General features: G+C 41.9%; 1 protein-coding gene across 1 annotated transcript in view; it reads right to left on the bottom strand.

Annotated features, from left to right (window-relative positions):
• The window catches only part of c21h16orf89 (chromosome 21 C16orf89 homolog), a 17,735-nt gene extending 4,840 nt beyond the window's left edge, over positions 1–12,895 (bottom strand). The window contains exons 1-5 of the mRNA XM_048609757.1: positions 12,857–12,895; positions 11,267–11,340; positions 11,015–11,223; positions 7,790–7,942; positions 6,318–6,603 (exon numbers count right to left, since the gene is read on the bottom strand). Of these exons, the coding sequence (XP_048465714.1) occupies positions 6,318–6,603; positions 7,790–7,942; positions 11,015–11,223; positions 11,267–11,340; positions 12,857–12,895 (761 nt within the window). The remainder of the gene's footprint in view (positions 1–6,317; positions 6,604–7,789; positions 7,943–11,014; positions 11,224–11,266; positions 11,341–12,856) is intronic.
• Positions 12,896–13,776: the final 881 nt, after the last annotated feature.

Raw genomic sequence — 13,776 nt, 5'->3', positions numbered from 1 at the left:
CTGGCACAGTCACTCAGTGGTTAGCAGTATTACCTCACAGTGCCAGGAATTTGGGTTCGATTCCACCCTCGAGTGATTGTGTCTATGTGGACTTTGCACATTTATCCCTGTGTCTGCATGGGTTTCCTCCGCATGCTCCGGTTTCCTCCCACAGTCCAAAGATGTGCAGGGTAGGTGGATTGGCCATGCTAAATTACCCATAGTGTTCAAAGATGTGCAGGCTGGGTGGGTTAGCCATGGAGGAAAGACAGGGACAGGGTAGAGGTGTGGGTCTGGTTGGGATTCTCTTCAGGGGGTTGGTGAGGAATCAATGGGCTGAATGGTCTGCTTCCACACTGTAGGGGTTCTTATAACTGGAGAATTGTGTCCAGTTCTGGTCAGTACACATTAGGAAGGATATGAGGGCCCTTTACAGCATGAAGAGGAGATTTACCAGAATAGTTCCAGGAATGGAGATTTTGCCTACAAGGTTTGGTTAGAGAAGCTCCTTGGAGCAAGTATGGTTGTGAAATGAACTGATTGAGGAGTATACATTTATGACAGGTATGGCTGAGGTAAACAGAGCTGCTCCCACTAACTAATGGATCAAATAAATTAAACCTGCCTTTTAAAAACATTTCAACAATCAAAATTACAGCTATTGGACAATAAACATTCAAATTCATTATGCTTCCTTAAAAATTATTTAATGAAGTCAGTTAATTTGTTAAAGAGTGTAATCATTGTTCTGGGTGATATGAAGGGGAGATAGAAGCCCAAGTGGGACAATGGGATTGAGAAAAAAATGGAGCAGGAATACAAAACAATAACCAGAAGGACACAGATTTTAAAGTCTCATGCAAATGAAGCAAGGCTAACGTTAATGTAAACTCTTTTTTTCACACAGTTAGGGTGTGGAATGCACTAGCTGGAAATATGGTGGAGGAGGGTTCAATCAAGACACTCAAGAGGGGCATGAGATGGTTACTTGGTTAGAAACGGTGTGTGTGGATGTGGACAAAAGGCAGGAGATTCGCACTAGGGAACAGAACCACTGCGTGGAGATGATGGGCTGAATGGCCTCTTTCTGTATTGTAACAATTCTGGGATTCTGAGAAGTGTCTAAATTTGCGATGTCACCAAACTGGGAGAAGATTTGTTCATCAATATGCAATAATCCAAAAGGAGTCAGGCATCAGTGGGTGAGCACAGCAAGTGTAAAACCATAAGACAATGTAGAAGTGAAAATGTGGAATGTGCACATTAAACGTTGTTGTGGCTGAGGTTAGAAAGCAAGAAATATATCTCTTCAAAAGGTTACTAAAAGCTTACTGCACGCAGACAGATGTGCTAGGAATTAGAGTGGGGTATGAGATCTGTGTTAAAAAGTGGCATGTTTTGACTGTTTTGCTCAATTTAATGAGACAATATTTAACCACTGTGTTTTTGTCAGAACTCAGCTTTCGAAGAGCCATGTTGTAAGATCATTTTGTCCAAGTAGACCTTCACTCCCGAGAGGAAGTGCCCAAGGAGTCGATTGAATTGTACAAAATTTTCTGGAGAATTTGTATCCAGAAAATTTTTGCTTGATGAAAGATCCAAAGGTTCAGGAACTTAATGGGGTGTTTGGAAAAATGGATGAGATGGATAAATCTCCTGCTCAAAATGCTACAAAAGTTGTTTTATATTCTTTCCACCTATTTAGTATACAATTGTTAGGAGTCAGTGCATTATTTTGATATTTATAGCCTTGTGCCCTATTCCCACTGAATTTCTTCCCTTCTGATTTCCTTGCACTGTGACTTTATAAATGGTTCATTCCTCTTAGGTACCACCTACATCCCTTACATAACTATTATTAGTTATTCCCTCCTTAAAAATGTCCTTCCTGTGCTCTCCAAGACCCCTAAATATGTTGCATAATGATCTCATAGTAAATCACTTGTCAGGGATCGATTAACTTCTTGCGTTCGTTTTAAAACAAAGTAAAGCACAGTATATGTTAGGAAGCAGACATTACTACAAACCAACTGATTTCTGATTTTCTGAAGAAGGGTCTAGGCCCGAAACGTCAGCCTTCCTGCTCCTCTGATGCTGCTTGGCCTGCTGTGTTCATCCATCTCTACACCTTGTTATCTCTGATTTCTGTGTGTGCAGTTTGCAAACCCTTTGGTAGACCAACTGGCAGCACCACAAAACTGTACACACACAGCACATGGAGTCCTTAAAAGTGAACTCCCTTAAATGTAAGGGTGGTATAAAGGCTCAGTGGTTAGCACTGTAGCCATAGGGGAGGTGCTGGCCTAGTGGTATGGTCACTGGACTGTTAACCCAGAGACCCAGGTAATGTTCTGGGGACCTGCGTTCAAATCTTGCAACGGCAGATAGTGGAATTTGAATGCAATAACTATCTGGAATTAAGAGTCTAATGATGACTATAAATCCATTGCTGATTGTCAGGGGAAAAACCCATCTGGTTCACTTATGCCCTTAAAGCAAGGAAACTCACCCGACATGTGACTATTGACTCACAGCAATATGGTTGACTCAACTGCCCTCTGGCGGTGCAATTGGGGATGGGCATGGCCAGGATGCCCTCATCCTGCAAATGAATAAAAAATTACACAGGAGCAGAGACCCAGGGTCAGTTCCACCCTCGGTTGATTGTGTGGAGTTTGCACATTCTCCCTGTGTCTGCAGGTGCTTTGGTTTCCCCTCCCAGTCCAAAGATGTGGACTGGCCAGGTTAAATTGCCCATAATGTTCAGGGATGTTTAGATTAGGTCAATTAGCCATGGGAAATGCAGGATTATAGGGTAGTGGTGGGGATCTAGTTGGGATTCTGTTTGGAGGGTCGGTGTGGATCCGATGGGCCGAATGGCCTGCTTCCACACTGTAGGGATTCTACGATCTTCAGGCTGGAATGTCTCCAGTGATGTTTTCTGCCTCAAACAGTCCTGAAATCTGCTTTTTGTCCTGTCTCTACCTTATATTTGCACATTTTTCATTAGTGATATAATTCACCAGAATGGCAGGTTATGTACACTAATGACACACAATCTCCACTGCTCACAACCCTGCTGCTACTTTGTATTCAACTTGTACTGCTCACTAATGACTGTTGCTGCAGGGTCTTTAATCAAACAATGGAAAGCAGAGAGCATTCTCCTTAGTCCTCACCTTAGCTCAGCAATAGCACTTGCATCACATAGTCAACGATTTGTGGGTTTGTGTCTCGTTCCGAAGATCTGAATCCACAAATCTAGCCTGCTAATTCAGCGCAGGACTAAGGGGGCACTGAACCGTCAGGGACACTGCCTTTCAACTGTGACATTGACTGTTTTCTCAGCTGGAAGCTGAACATCTCAAAGCACTATTTTCAAGGCAGGTTTGTTCACCAGTGTTGCAGCAAAAATAAGTTACCTGGCTATTATCATATTGCTGTTTATGGGAGCTTACTGTGCACAAATCAGTTGCTGGGTGACACCTCATTGGTTGTACAGCAAGTTCCAGAGATCATGAAAGTTGCCACAGCAATGCAAACTTAGTTTCTCTCTTCCACTCATATGCATTCCCTTCATGGTTTGATGAGCTATGATGGGCTGAATGGCCTCCTCTGATGACAGTATCTCAGGATGAACCAGTTGCTTGGTAATCTCAGCATCTGATTTAACCCTGAGCTGAGCCGCAGGGTCCATATTCTCGCCATTACACTGACCACCAATTTCCACCTCTGCAACATCCCGCTCCTTGGACCCTGCCTCATCCCATCAGCCAGTGAAACCTTAAATCTTGACCTTATCAACCCTGGGACAATTATTCATGCTTTATTCATAGACGCCTGTTCATCTCCCATTACCATTCACGATCAACGTTGACTCATTCAAAACACACATCCCTAAATACTACCATTAACAAAGTCTCTGTTCATCCATCCACTCTGTGTTTATCAAAATACATTAATTCCTGGTCTTACCAAGCCCAAATTTATCCTCTTGACCCTTTTGCCCCTTCTTATCTTTGTAACCCCCTTCAGCCTTGCAAGACTTGGCTTCAGCAACCTAGTACCTGTGTTTCAGGAGTCCCTTCCAAAGCATTTAATTATATCCTTCCCTGTTTTCAAGACCCTCCTTATGGCTCTTCTGTAACTCAATGTCCATTTTTGTTAGATTGAACTTCTATGAAATATATTTTCCATATGATAGGTGCTAATAAATTGAAGGTGTTACTATCACATGAAAAGAAATATATTTCTATATCATTTGCACCTAACCTTTGTACGTTTCAGAAATCGTAAAATGGAAAGGGAGACAATTTTACCCATTTCCAAAGGCAATGAATCTGCTTAAACTGTGATGATGGACTAAACTCCAAACCTCCCCATAATAGTGTACTAAAGGTGACATCAGGAATGATCCACAATCAATTATTGATCCTAACCCAATCACAGAGAGAGGGGAGAGGAATGATCATTGTCACATTCTGTGGCAGGGGAAAGCTAGGTCCAACCCCATTCTGAAAAGAGTCCTCGGAAATTTGTGTATATCTTGTCCAAATCCTTTGCTGTTCTCAAATTTCACCGGGTGCTACATTGCCCAAGTGTACCATGGCAGAAGGAGAAAATACAAAAGTTTGGTTCTGATTATCTCCAATCTCAGTCAATCAATCGAAACTCAGAAAAGCAATCACACAAAATAAGGACATAGTGAATAGAAAAGGCTAAGTTAAGGAACTGAGCTGTATGTCTCTTCAACAAATGAGATAAAAGTTAATATTCAAAGGTTAGCACTATATTTGACGGCAAGGAAGAGAGAAATGCAAAGCCCCTGTAAATGTATAATCACTAAACCAAACATTGAAAACAATGCCTTGCTTATCACATTTAGAGCACCAGGCTACAGAGATTAAACTGCATTTTTTTTTTAAAAAACAGGGATACATAGGCATGGAATGTTGTTACTGCATTTGTAATCCAGAGACTAGAGTTATGGGTCCAATTCCCACCATGGCAGCTGGTGGAACGGAACTACAATTAATAAATCTGAAATATTAAATTCAATGACGATGACCAAGACAACCATCATCTATTGTACTAAAAATCCATCTGGTTCACTCATGTTCTTCAGGGAAGGAAATAAGAACATAAGGAATAGGAGCAGGAGTAGGCCATCTGTCCCCTCGAGCCTGCTCTGCCATTCAATAAGATCATGGCTGATCTCTTCATGGTCTCAGCTCCCCTTACCCACCCGCTCACCATGACCTTTCATTCCTTTACTGTTCAAAAATCTATCCATCTTTGCCTTCGAAACATTCAATGAGGTAGCCTCAACTGCTTCACTGGGCAGGGAATTCCACAGATTCACAACCCTTTGGGTGAAGAAGTTCCTCCTCAACTAAATCTGCTCCCCTTCATTTTGAGGCTGTGCCCCCTAGTTCTAATTTTACCTGCCAGTGGAAACCACCTCCCTGCTTCTTTCTTATCTATTTCCTTCATAATTTTATATGTTTCTATAAGAACCCCACTCATTCTTCTAAATTCCAATGAGTATAGTCCCAGGCTACTCAATCTCTCCTCATAAGCCAACCCTCTCAACTCCAGAATCAACCTAGTGAACCTCCTCTGCGCTCCCAATGCCAGTACATTCTTTCTGCGTTGAGGAGACCAGAACTTTGATACACAACACTTGGTGCTCAACTCTAAATCATCGATGTAAATTGTAAACAATTGCAGTCCCAACACTGATCTCTGAGGCATACCACTAGCCTCTGATTACCAACCAGAAAAACACCCATTTATCCCCACTATTTGCTTTCTGTTAGTTACCAACCCTCTATCCACACTAATACATTACCTGTAACGCCGTGCACCTCTATCTAATGCAGCAGCCTTTTGCAAATGCCTTCTGGAAATCCAGATACACCGCATCCACCAGTTTCCCATTGTCCACCGTGCTTGTAATGTCCTCAAAGAATTCAAGTGAATTAGTTAAACATGACCTGCCTTTCATGAACCCATGCTGCATCTGCCCGATGGGAAAGTTTCTATCTAGCTGTCTTGCTATTTCTTCCCTGATGATAGATTCAAGCATTTTCATCCATACCTGGTCTGACCTGCATGTGACTCCAGACCCACAGCTGACTCCTATCTGTGCTCTGAAATGGTCCAGAGAGCCAATCAGTTCAAAGGCAATAAAGGGACAGGCAACAAATATTGGCCTTGCAAATAATATTCATATCCCGCAAATGAATGAGAACAAATTATAAACCCAAACACTAATGCCCAAATTCACCATGGAACAGAATTCTGCATGCTGTAGCCTCTAGAAAATTAAAAGAGACTCGTTAAAAATATTTACTTTTTGTAGACGTGTAAGAACTTTACAGAGTTTTAATTGTATGCAAGTATTGTAGTGTTTTAGGTTCATTTTCCATTCTAGACGTCGAACATTTGTAGAATTCAAAGACAAGACATACCAAGTACCCAGGAGTTGGGTCATACATCGGTCACTGATATTCTCTCCAAAACACTCTGTATTCCTCACTTCAGGATAAACCAGTTTGATGTCTGTTTTTATCCACTGGGGATTAAAACTCCAAAAATCAACTTGCAGTACTGTTTGAAATCCTATGGAAAGGAAAAGCAGAACTTGAGGTTAAAGCAGATCCCTGTTACTATAACACCAGGAAAAGGAGCAAAAGTCAAACATTTGAGCTTTTGGGGCAGCTCCACCATTTAATACAGCTGAACCAAATGACTTGATAAGAAATGGGAGTTGGAACAAGGGCTGTTGTTATGCAGTGGTGGTGTCCCTAGCTCTGAGAGAGGAGGCCTTGGTGCACATCCAACCTGCTGCAGAATATCTCTAAACAGGTCGATTAAGAAAATATGTCTTGTGTAGATTCAAAACAAGTAAGGAACTCTCAAGAGGAGTACTCAGAAGAAAAATACATTATTTGGGCTTTTGTGGAGCAATGGTAGTGTCCCTACCTCTGAACTAGGAGGCCTGGGTTCAAGTCCCACCTGCTCCAGAGGTGTGTAATAACATCCCTGAACAGACTAGTTAGGCAAATATCTCTAGAATGCATAGAATAGATATATTCCAACAAGTAAGAAATCTCAAGAGAAGTGCTCTGGAGAAGAATACATTATTTTGAGCCCCTGGAACCATGTTCCTTGTCACTGAGTCAAAATCTCAGAAATTCTTTCCTAATAACACTGCATGTCTACATCCTAGGACTGCAGTGGCTCAAGAAGACAGCTCACCACCTCCTCAAGGGGTAATTAGGGATTGGCAATAAATGTCAGCAATGTCCTTATTTCATGAATGAATTATCTACAAAAAAAACAGGCAGAACAAGATGAGGCAATTTTCATGAAATCTTTGCATTGACAACAGATGTAATTCTGCTAGGAACAAATCAGTGACTGAATGGAATCAGTGACACACAGAAATCGGATGAAGAATGATCAGGTCAGAGAACACTGGGTCAAAGCATGACAATGCCATACAGGTGCCACTCAGATTTCCATACCCAATGGCACCTTGGCCCAGGAAACCTCATCCCATCATCTCCTTTACTCTCCACTGCTACTGCATAAGTTGTTGAGTGTTTAAACTGGAGACATTAGACTACATTAGTATCTCATTGATACTATGATAAGAGTCACATAAAACCTGTCCTTACATTAGTTGCAACATCCTTGAGGCGTGACAGTGCTCTCATTTTGCTCTTGATTTCTTTTTACAAGAATTACATTTGGGAATATGATGAAAATGATTATCAAATTGGAGCACACATAAGATAATTACCATTAAAATACACAGGGTCAGTCACTTTAACTGCTTCGATAGCTTTTGCTGCTGTGAAGTCTAGTCTTCTTATGAGATCATTCACCTTCTTGAACTGTGAGGCAGCTTCAGGTCCTGACAGTGACCATCCCTTTAATGTGTCTTCGAGGTGAGCTGTGGGAGTAAAACAGAACTGGACTGTTATGGACCAGACCAGAACCCCTCAAAAGATTTTAAGAAGGCAGCCTAGACCCTGAAGCTTTTCTTATTTTTAAGGACCGATGCAAAGTGCTATGTTCCAAAACTATTCGACCTTAAGTAAAACACAATTTATTCGAACACTATAGTTAAAATTCAACAAAAGGAAGGAGAATTTAGAATAACTTCACTCTATTGGAAAACTTAACAGAATAATAGATACAGTAACTGTTACTAACTAACTGGTCCAATATAGCAACATCCTGTAAACACACCCCTTGGCAAAACAGCAAATTCAGAAAATAGGTACGTCTCACAGGTAACCCAGTAGCAGAGAGAAACCCCAGTTTCTAGCTGTAAGAGTAAAGATAGGTTCTACTTCTTCAAATCTCTAGCAGCTTCTACCTTGCTGACACTCCAACAGCAACTGCTTAAATCTAAACCTAATAGCTAAAAGAAAAATAGAAATCCTAGTCTGTGAGAGCTAGCCACACCCAGCCATGCTGCTTCTATTCCAATTTAAAAAAAAACCCAAGGCCTCACAATCTGTTTAATTTACTGGTTTTCCAAGTAGATAGCTCAGCACCTCTGTCTTAAAACCTCTCTTCTTTTCTTTAAAAAAAAGGACAAAATAACCTCTTAAAGCCACAACATCGCCACAGGACACATTCATGTTCAGCATCAGTCTCAGATGTTATGATAACTACTGCAAAGTCTGATGGCCAAAACTATCAACAGCGTCTGCAATTTCAAACAAAAAGCTTTACTTTTGTTGGTTGTGTAGGAGAGTTACTGACTCGAGCTGCTAATGCTGTTTCTCTCTCTGCAGATGCTGCCAGACCTTCTGAAGTTCTCCCTTGCTTTCTGTTTTATTTTAGACCTCTAGTATCTGTAATATGTTGGAAGAAGGGTCTAGGCCCGAAACGTCAGCCTTCCTGCTCCTCTGATGCTGCTTGGCCTGCTGTGTTCATCCAGCTCTACACCTTGTTATCTCTGTAACATGTTGCTTTTGTTTGCTATTGTTGCTTGCGTAGTGTAATAAACTTCAATATATTTTGATGGTTTGGGGCAGGTCATAATTTTTGTCACTGGGTGGAAAATTGACGGTTGTTCGTTCACACTCAATTTCTCTCTTTGCTGTGGAAAAGAAAACAGGTTCACTCTTAAGGGAAGGATCCTTTGCCCTCACTGATTCCAATCTATATATCCCCCTGGTCTGAAACCGAGTGGGTTGATTCATTAACAGTAAAGTCCTGCAGATGCTGGAGTTCCGAAATCCAATCTGAAAGACCACAGGTCTGGCAGCATAGGTGGAAAGAAAAGCAGACTTAATGTTCTGAGTCCAATAATGAGTCTATGTCAGAAGTGAAGCTGGCTGGAAATATAATGGCTTTATGTTGTCCTAAATGAGGGGAGGAGCAGCAGATGGGAAAGATGCCTTGGAGCAAAAGGAACATGAGTGGCTGATGATAGTTAAGATGAGACATAGATGAAGAATATTTGTTAGTGGTAGCTGTTAATAGCAGAACATAGACTAGCTACACTGAACAAACTGCTACCACTAATGGAGCAAGTGTGAGTGTGTGGAAGGGGTTATAGTCAAATTGGAGAGCAGTGTTTTTGTTTCTTTATTCATTCATGGGATGAGGGTGTTGCTGACTAGGCAGCATTTATTGCCCATCCCTAATTGCCCAGAGGGCAGTTAGGAGTCAACCATATTGCTGTGGGTCTGGAGTCACATATAGGCCAGACCAGGGAATGATGGCAGTTTCGTTCCCTAAAGGGCATTAGTGAACCAGGTGGGTTTTCCACAACAATCAAAAGGATTTATGGTCATCATGAGATTCTTAATTCCAGATATTCATTGAATTCAAATTCTGCCACTGTGGGATTTGAACCTAGGTCCTCAAGATTAACTGTCTAGTGATAATACCACTAGGCCATCACCTCCCCCCATTCATGGTTTGAATTGTTGGATGCACTGTTGACTCCTCAGGCTGCAAAGTTCCTAAGTAGTGGAAAAGGAGGTACTTTCACCACTGTGAGCATGGGACCCGGGAGAGAATATCAGGAAGACCAAAAAGCATGAAATCCTGGGGGAGAAACAGACAGCACCAGAACAGGACAGATCAAATTGATATGCAGGATCCTAGTACAGGAAAACATTACAAAGTCTCCCTCAGGCTTAATGTGCGTGTGTGTCACACACAGTGTGGTAAATAAGATTGGTGAGTTGTTTATTTGATGTTGTGACTAAAACAAAGACTTGGCGCAAAGAACGGGAAGAGTAAATATTAAATAGTCCTGTTATAACTGATTATTTTCATTTATGACATGAAATATTAAATAATCTACATTTATATTTTTTTTAAATCCATTTAGTCTAAAGGCTGCAGTTCACCAAATGTTTACGAGTTTCTTTTTATTCATATTTTATTGAAAATAGTCGGCGTTATATCTTAGTCAATTACAAATGGATGTTGAGAATGCACCGTGTCCTATTCGTGAACACGGAAAGATCCTACAGCAAAAATCATAATTTGTCTTCAGTTCTATCGCTGTATGTGCTTTACAACCCAGCACACGATTGCTGAATGCTACAGCCCGTTTTCACTGTTCAAAATTATCACCTCGTCTGTTTTATTTGACACTTAACTTTCTACAAGTCTGTCCGTCCCGTCTGAACTCCAGCCTCTTAATGATCCCATCTCGCCTTCGGCCAGGTCAACCGACCCCCCCACAAACAGTATGAATGTCACTGTGTGAGCCTGTAGAGTGACACTTCCACAGCACGGCGATGCTGGAGCCGACTGGGTTATTTCCCTGAGATGACAAGGTGTAGAGCAGCATCAGAGGAGCAGGAAAGCTGACGTTTCGGGCCGAGACCCTTCTGTCAATTACAGCTAGAGATGACACTGTGTCACTTACTGGATAATCACAGTGGAGTAGGAACACTCACACACCCAGACAATATTCTGATTGACTGACTTCCAACGCCGCCCTACCTCCCCCAGGACCAGCACCTGCCGCTGTTCATCTGCTGCTCACCTTGTAACATCCGAAATCCTACCACTCCATCCAAAGTGAAATGGTCATACTCATTTTCGAAGAAAAGAGTTGCTTTCTGCAGCCCTGAAATCACATCGTTCAGCCTTGTCTCCTGCGCTGAAACAAAACTAACAATGGTAAATACAATCAGAGCCGCATTCATCCTCCACTTCCAGTGTAGACACCTTCTGAAAGCTGGTGGTTGTGAGCTGTGCAAAGAGGACTCTATTTATTCACGTGACTTTCTCTCACTAATCCTGGCTTTTTAACTTTGTGCTTACTAAACCTTCATCAAAGCCTGCGGGTAAAATCGGCTTTAGGAATGCCTGCAGTAGAAAAAAAATTTTAAAAATCATTTCACAAAGAGCTTTCAGCGCAAACTGAAGCTTTACTGTATGATAGGAAACCAGTTTTAACTGGTTACACTTAATATCATTGCAGCCAGCATTCTCAATGTGTGTAAGCGAATCTATTAAGGAGCTTTAAATGGAATTTTTCCGGGAATATGAGCTTTTTCAATATTTGGTCATAAAATGCACTAAACTGCAGTGAGCATTGAACCATCCAGACAAATGATTTATTGTAGTTTTGTGTAGTTGCATTAAAGTTCAATCAAACAATAACTCCTGTTTCTCCCCGGGGTCACCAGTTTTGATGTCTCAAAAGTCTGAAGGCTATCGTCACCTGCTCTTGCCTTAAAACAAAGCCAGCTTTTATAGAATAGAATCCCTACAGTGTGGAAACAGGCCCTTCGGCCCAACAAGTCTGCATTGACCTTCGGAGCCAAAATCGTCCCCCTACAACCCACCTAATCTACAAATCCCTGCATACTATGGGCAATTTAGCGTGGCCAATCCACCTAACCTGCACATCTTTGGACTGTGGGAGGAAACCGGAGCACCCAGAGGAAACCCATGCAGACACTGGGAGAATGTGCAAACTCCACACAGACAGTCTGGGTCCCTGGTGCTGTGAGGCAGCAGTGCTAACCACTGAGCCACCGTGCCACCCAAATTGTCTGATTGGAACAAAAGTTTCTTTTTTCTTAATGGCATGGGCTTCACTGAAACAAAGCCACTATTTCATTTTGAAATGAATTTGTTGTATTTATTACCAGCGCGCTTCCCTTCATCAGTCAGACCATGAGTATAGGTGGTCATGTTGCAGCTATACAGGACATTGGTGAGGCCACTTTTGGAATACTGCATACAATTCTTGTCACCCTTCGAAAGGAAGGACGTTGTTAAGCTAGAAAGTGTCCAGAAAACATTTACAAGAATGTTACTGGGACTAGAGGGTTTGAGTTATAAGGAGAGGCTGCATAGTCTGAGACTTTTTTCCCTAGAGCATCGGAGGCTGCAGGGTGACCCTGTAGAAGTTTATAAAATCATGAGGGGCACTGCATAAGGTGGATAGCTAAGGTGTTTTTCCAAGGGTAGGGGGGACCAAAGCTAGAGGGCATAGGTCTAAGGGGAAAGGAGAAATATTTAAAAGGGACCTGTGGGGCAACTTTTTCACACAGAGGGCAGTGCATGTATGGAATGAGCTGCCAGAGGAAGTGATAGAGGTGGATACAACGACTGCATTTAAAAAACATTTGGACAGGTACATGGATAGGAAAGGTTTAGAGGGATGTAGGCCAAACACAGGAAAATGGGAGTAGTTCAGTTTAGAATACTTGATTGGTATGGACAAGTTGGACTGAATAGTCTGTTACCATGCTGCGTGACTCTATGACTCTAAAACAGACGGTGGGAATGAATTGTATCAAACTAGGATGTAGAGACAGCTCCCAAGATTTACTAATGAAAATCCCACTACTTGAATAAGTCACCCCTCTACCTGGACATTGCCCTTTGTTCCATTTGGGAACATTGCCATAGCCTTAGGGGACCATTCTCCCATTAATGAGAGAGAAATGATTTGTAGTGGTTTAACCTGGGGGTCACCATGCCTCAGGCAAGGGGAGAGGTTGAAAGGGAGAGTCCTTTATGGTAACTTCAGCCAGTGTGGGAATTGAATGAATACTGTTGGTATTTCACTATATTGCAAACCAGCCATCCAACCAACTGTGCTCCTGACCCACAAAATCAGCAGCAAGCTCACCAACAAGTCAAACTGACCGTAACTCCAACAGGGCGTGCAGCATTGATACATATGAGACATTACAAATTGAAATCTTCTAGCTATGTGATCATTTTCAAGAAGATATTCAGTACCTGCTGATGTTATTATACTATTTACCTGTAACATTTGAAATCCAACCACTCCATCCAAGGTGAAATTGTTATACTCATTCGGGGAGGTGATGGCCAAGTGGTATTATTGCTGGACTGTTAATCTGGGGACCCAGGTTCAAATCCTACCACAGCAGATGGTGGAATTTGAATTCAATAAATGTCTGGAATTGAGAATCTAATGATGACTGTGAATCCATTGCTGATCGTTGGGGGAAAAACCCATCTGGCTCATTAACATTTTCTAGGGAAGGAAACTGCCATTCTTACCTGGCCTGGCTTACAAGTGACTCCAGACCCACAGCAGTGTGGTTGACTCTTAACTGCCCTCTGGGCAATTAGGGATGTGCAATAAATGCTGCCTAGCTAGCAATGCCCTCATCCCGTGAATGAGTTAAAAAAAACTTATTTTTGAAGAAAAGAATTTCTTTTTGCAGTTATTCCGAATATTTAACAACAAAAAGATGAATGCCAAACAGAAGTTATCTTAGAGAAATCATCTCCAACTAGGGCTTGGGGTCTCCT

The sequence above is a fragment of the Rhincodon typus genome, chromosome 21 (assembly GCF_021869965.1).
Source record: "Rhincodon typus isolate 14 chromosome 21, sRhiTyp1.1, whole genome shotgun sequence".
Taxonomy (NCBI): domain Eukaryota; kingdom Metazoa; phylum Chordata; class Chondrichthyes; order Orectolobiformes; family Rhincodontidae; genus Rhincodon; species Rhincodon typus.
Note: the sequence above shows the minus strand (reverse complement) of the source record. Positions and strands in the feature narration are given on the sequence as shown.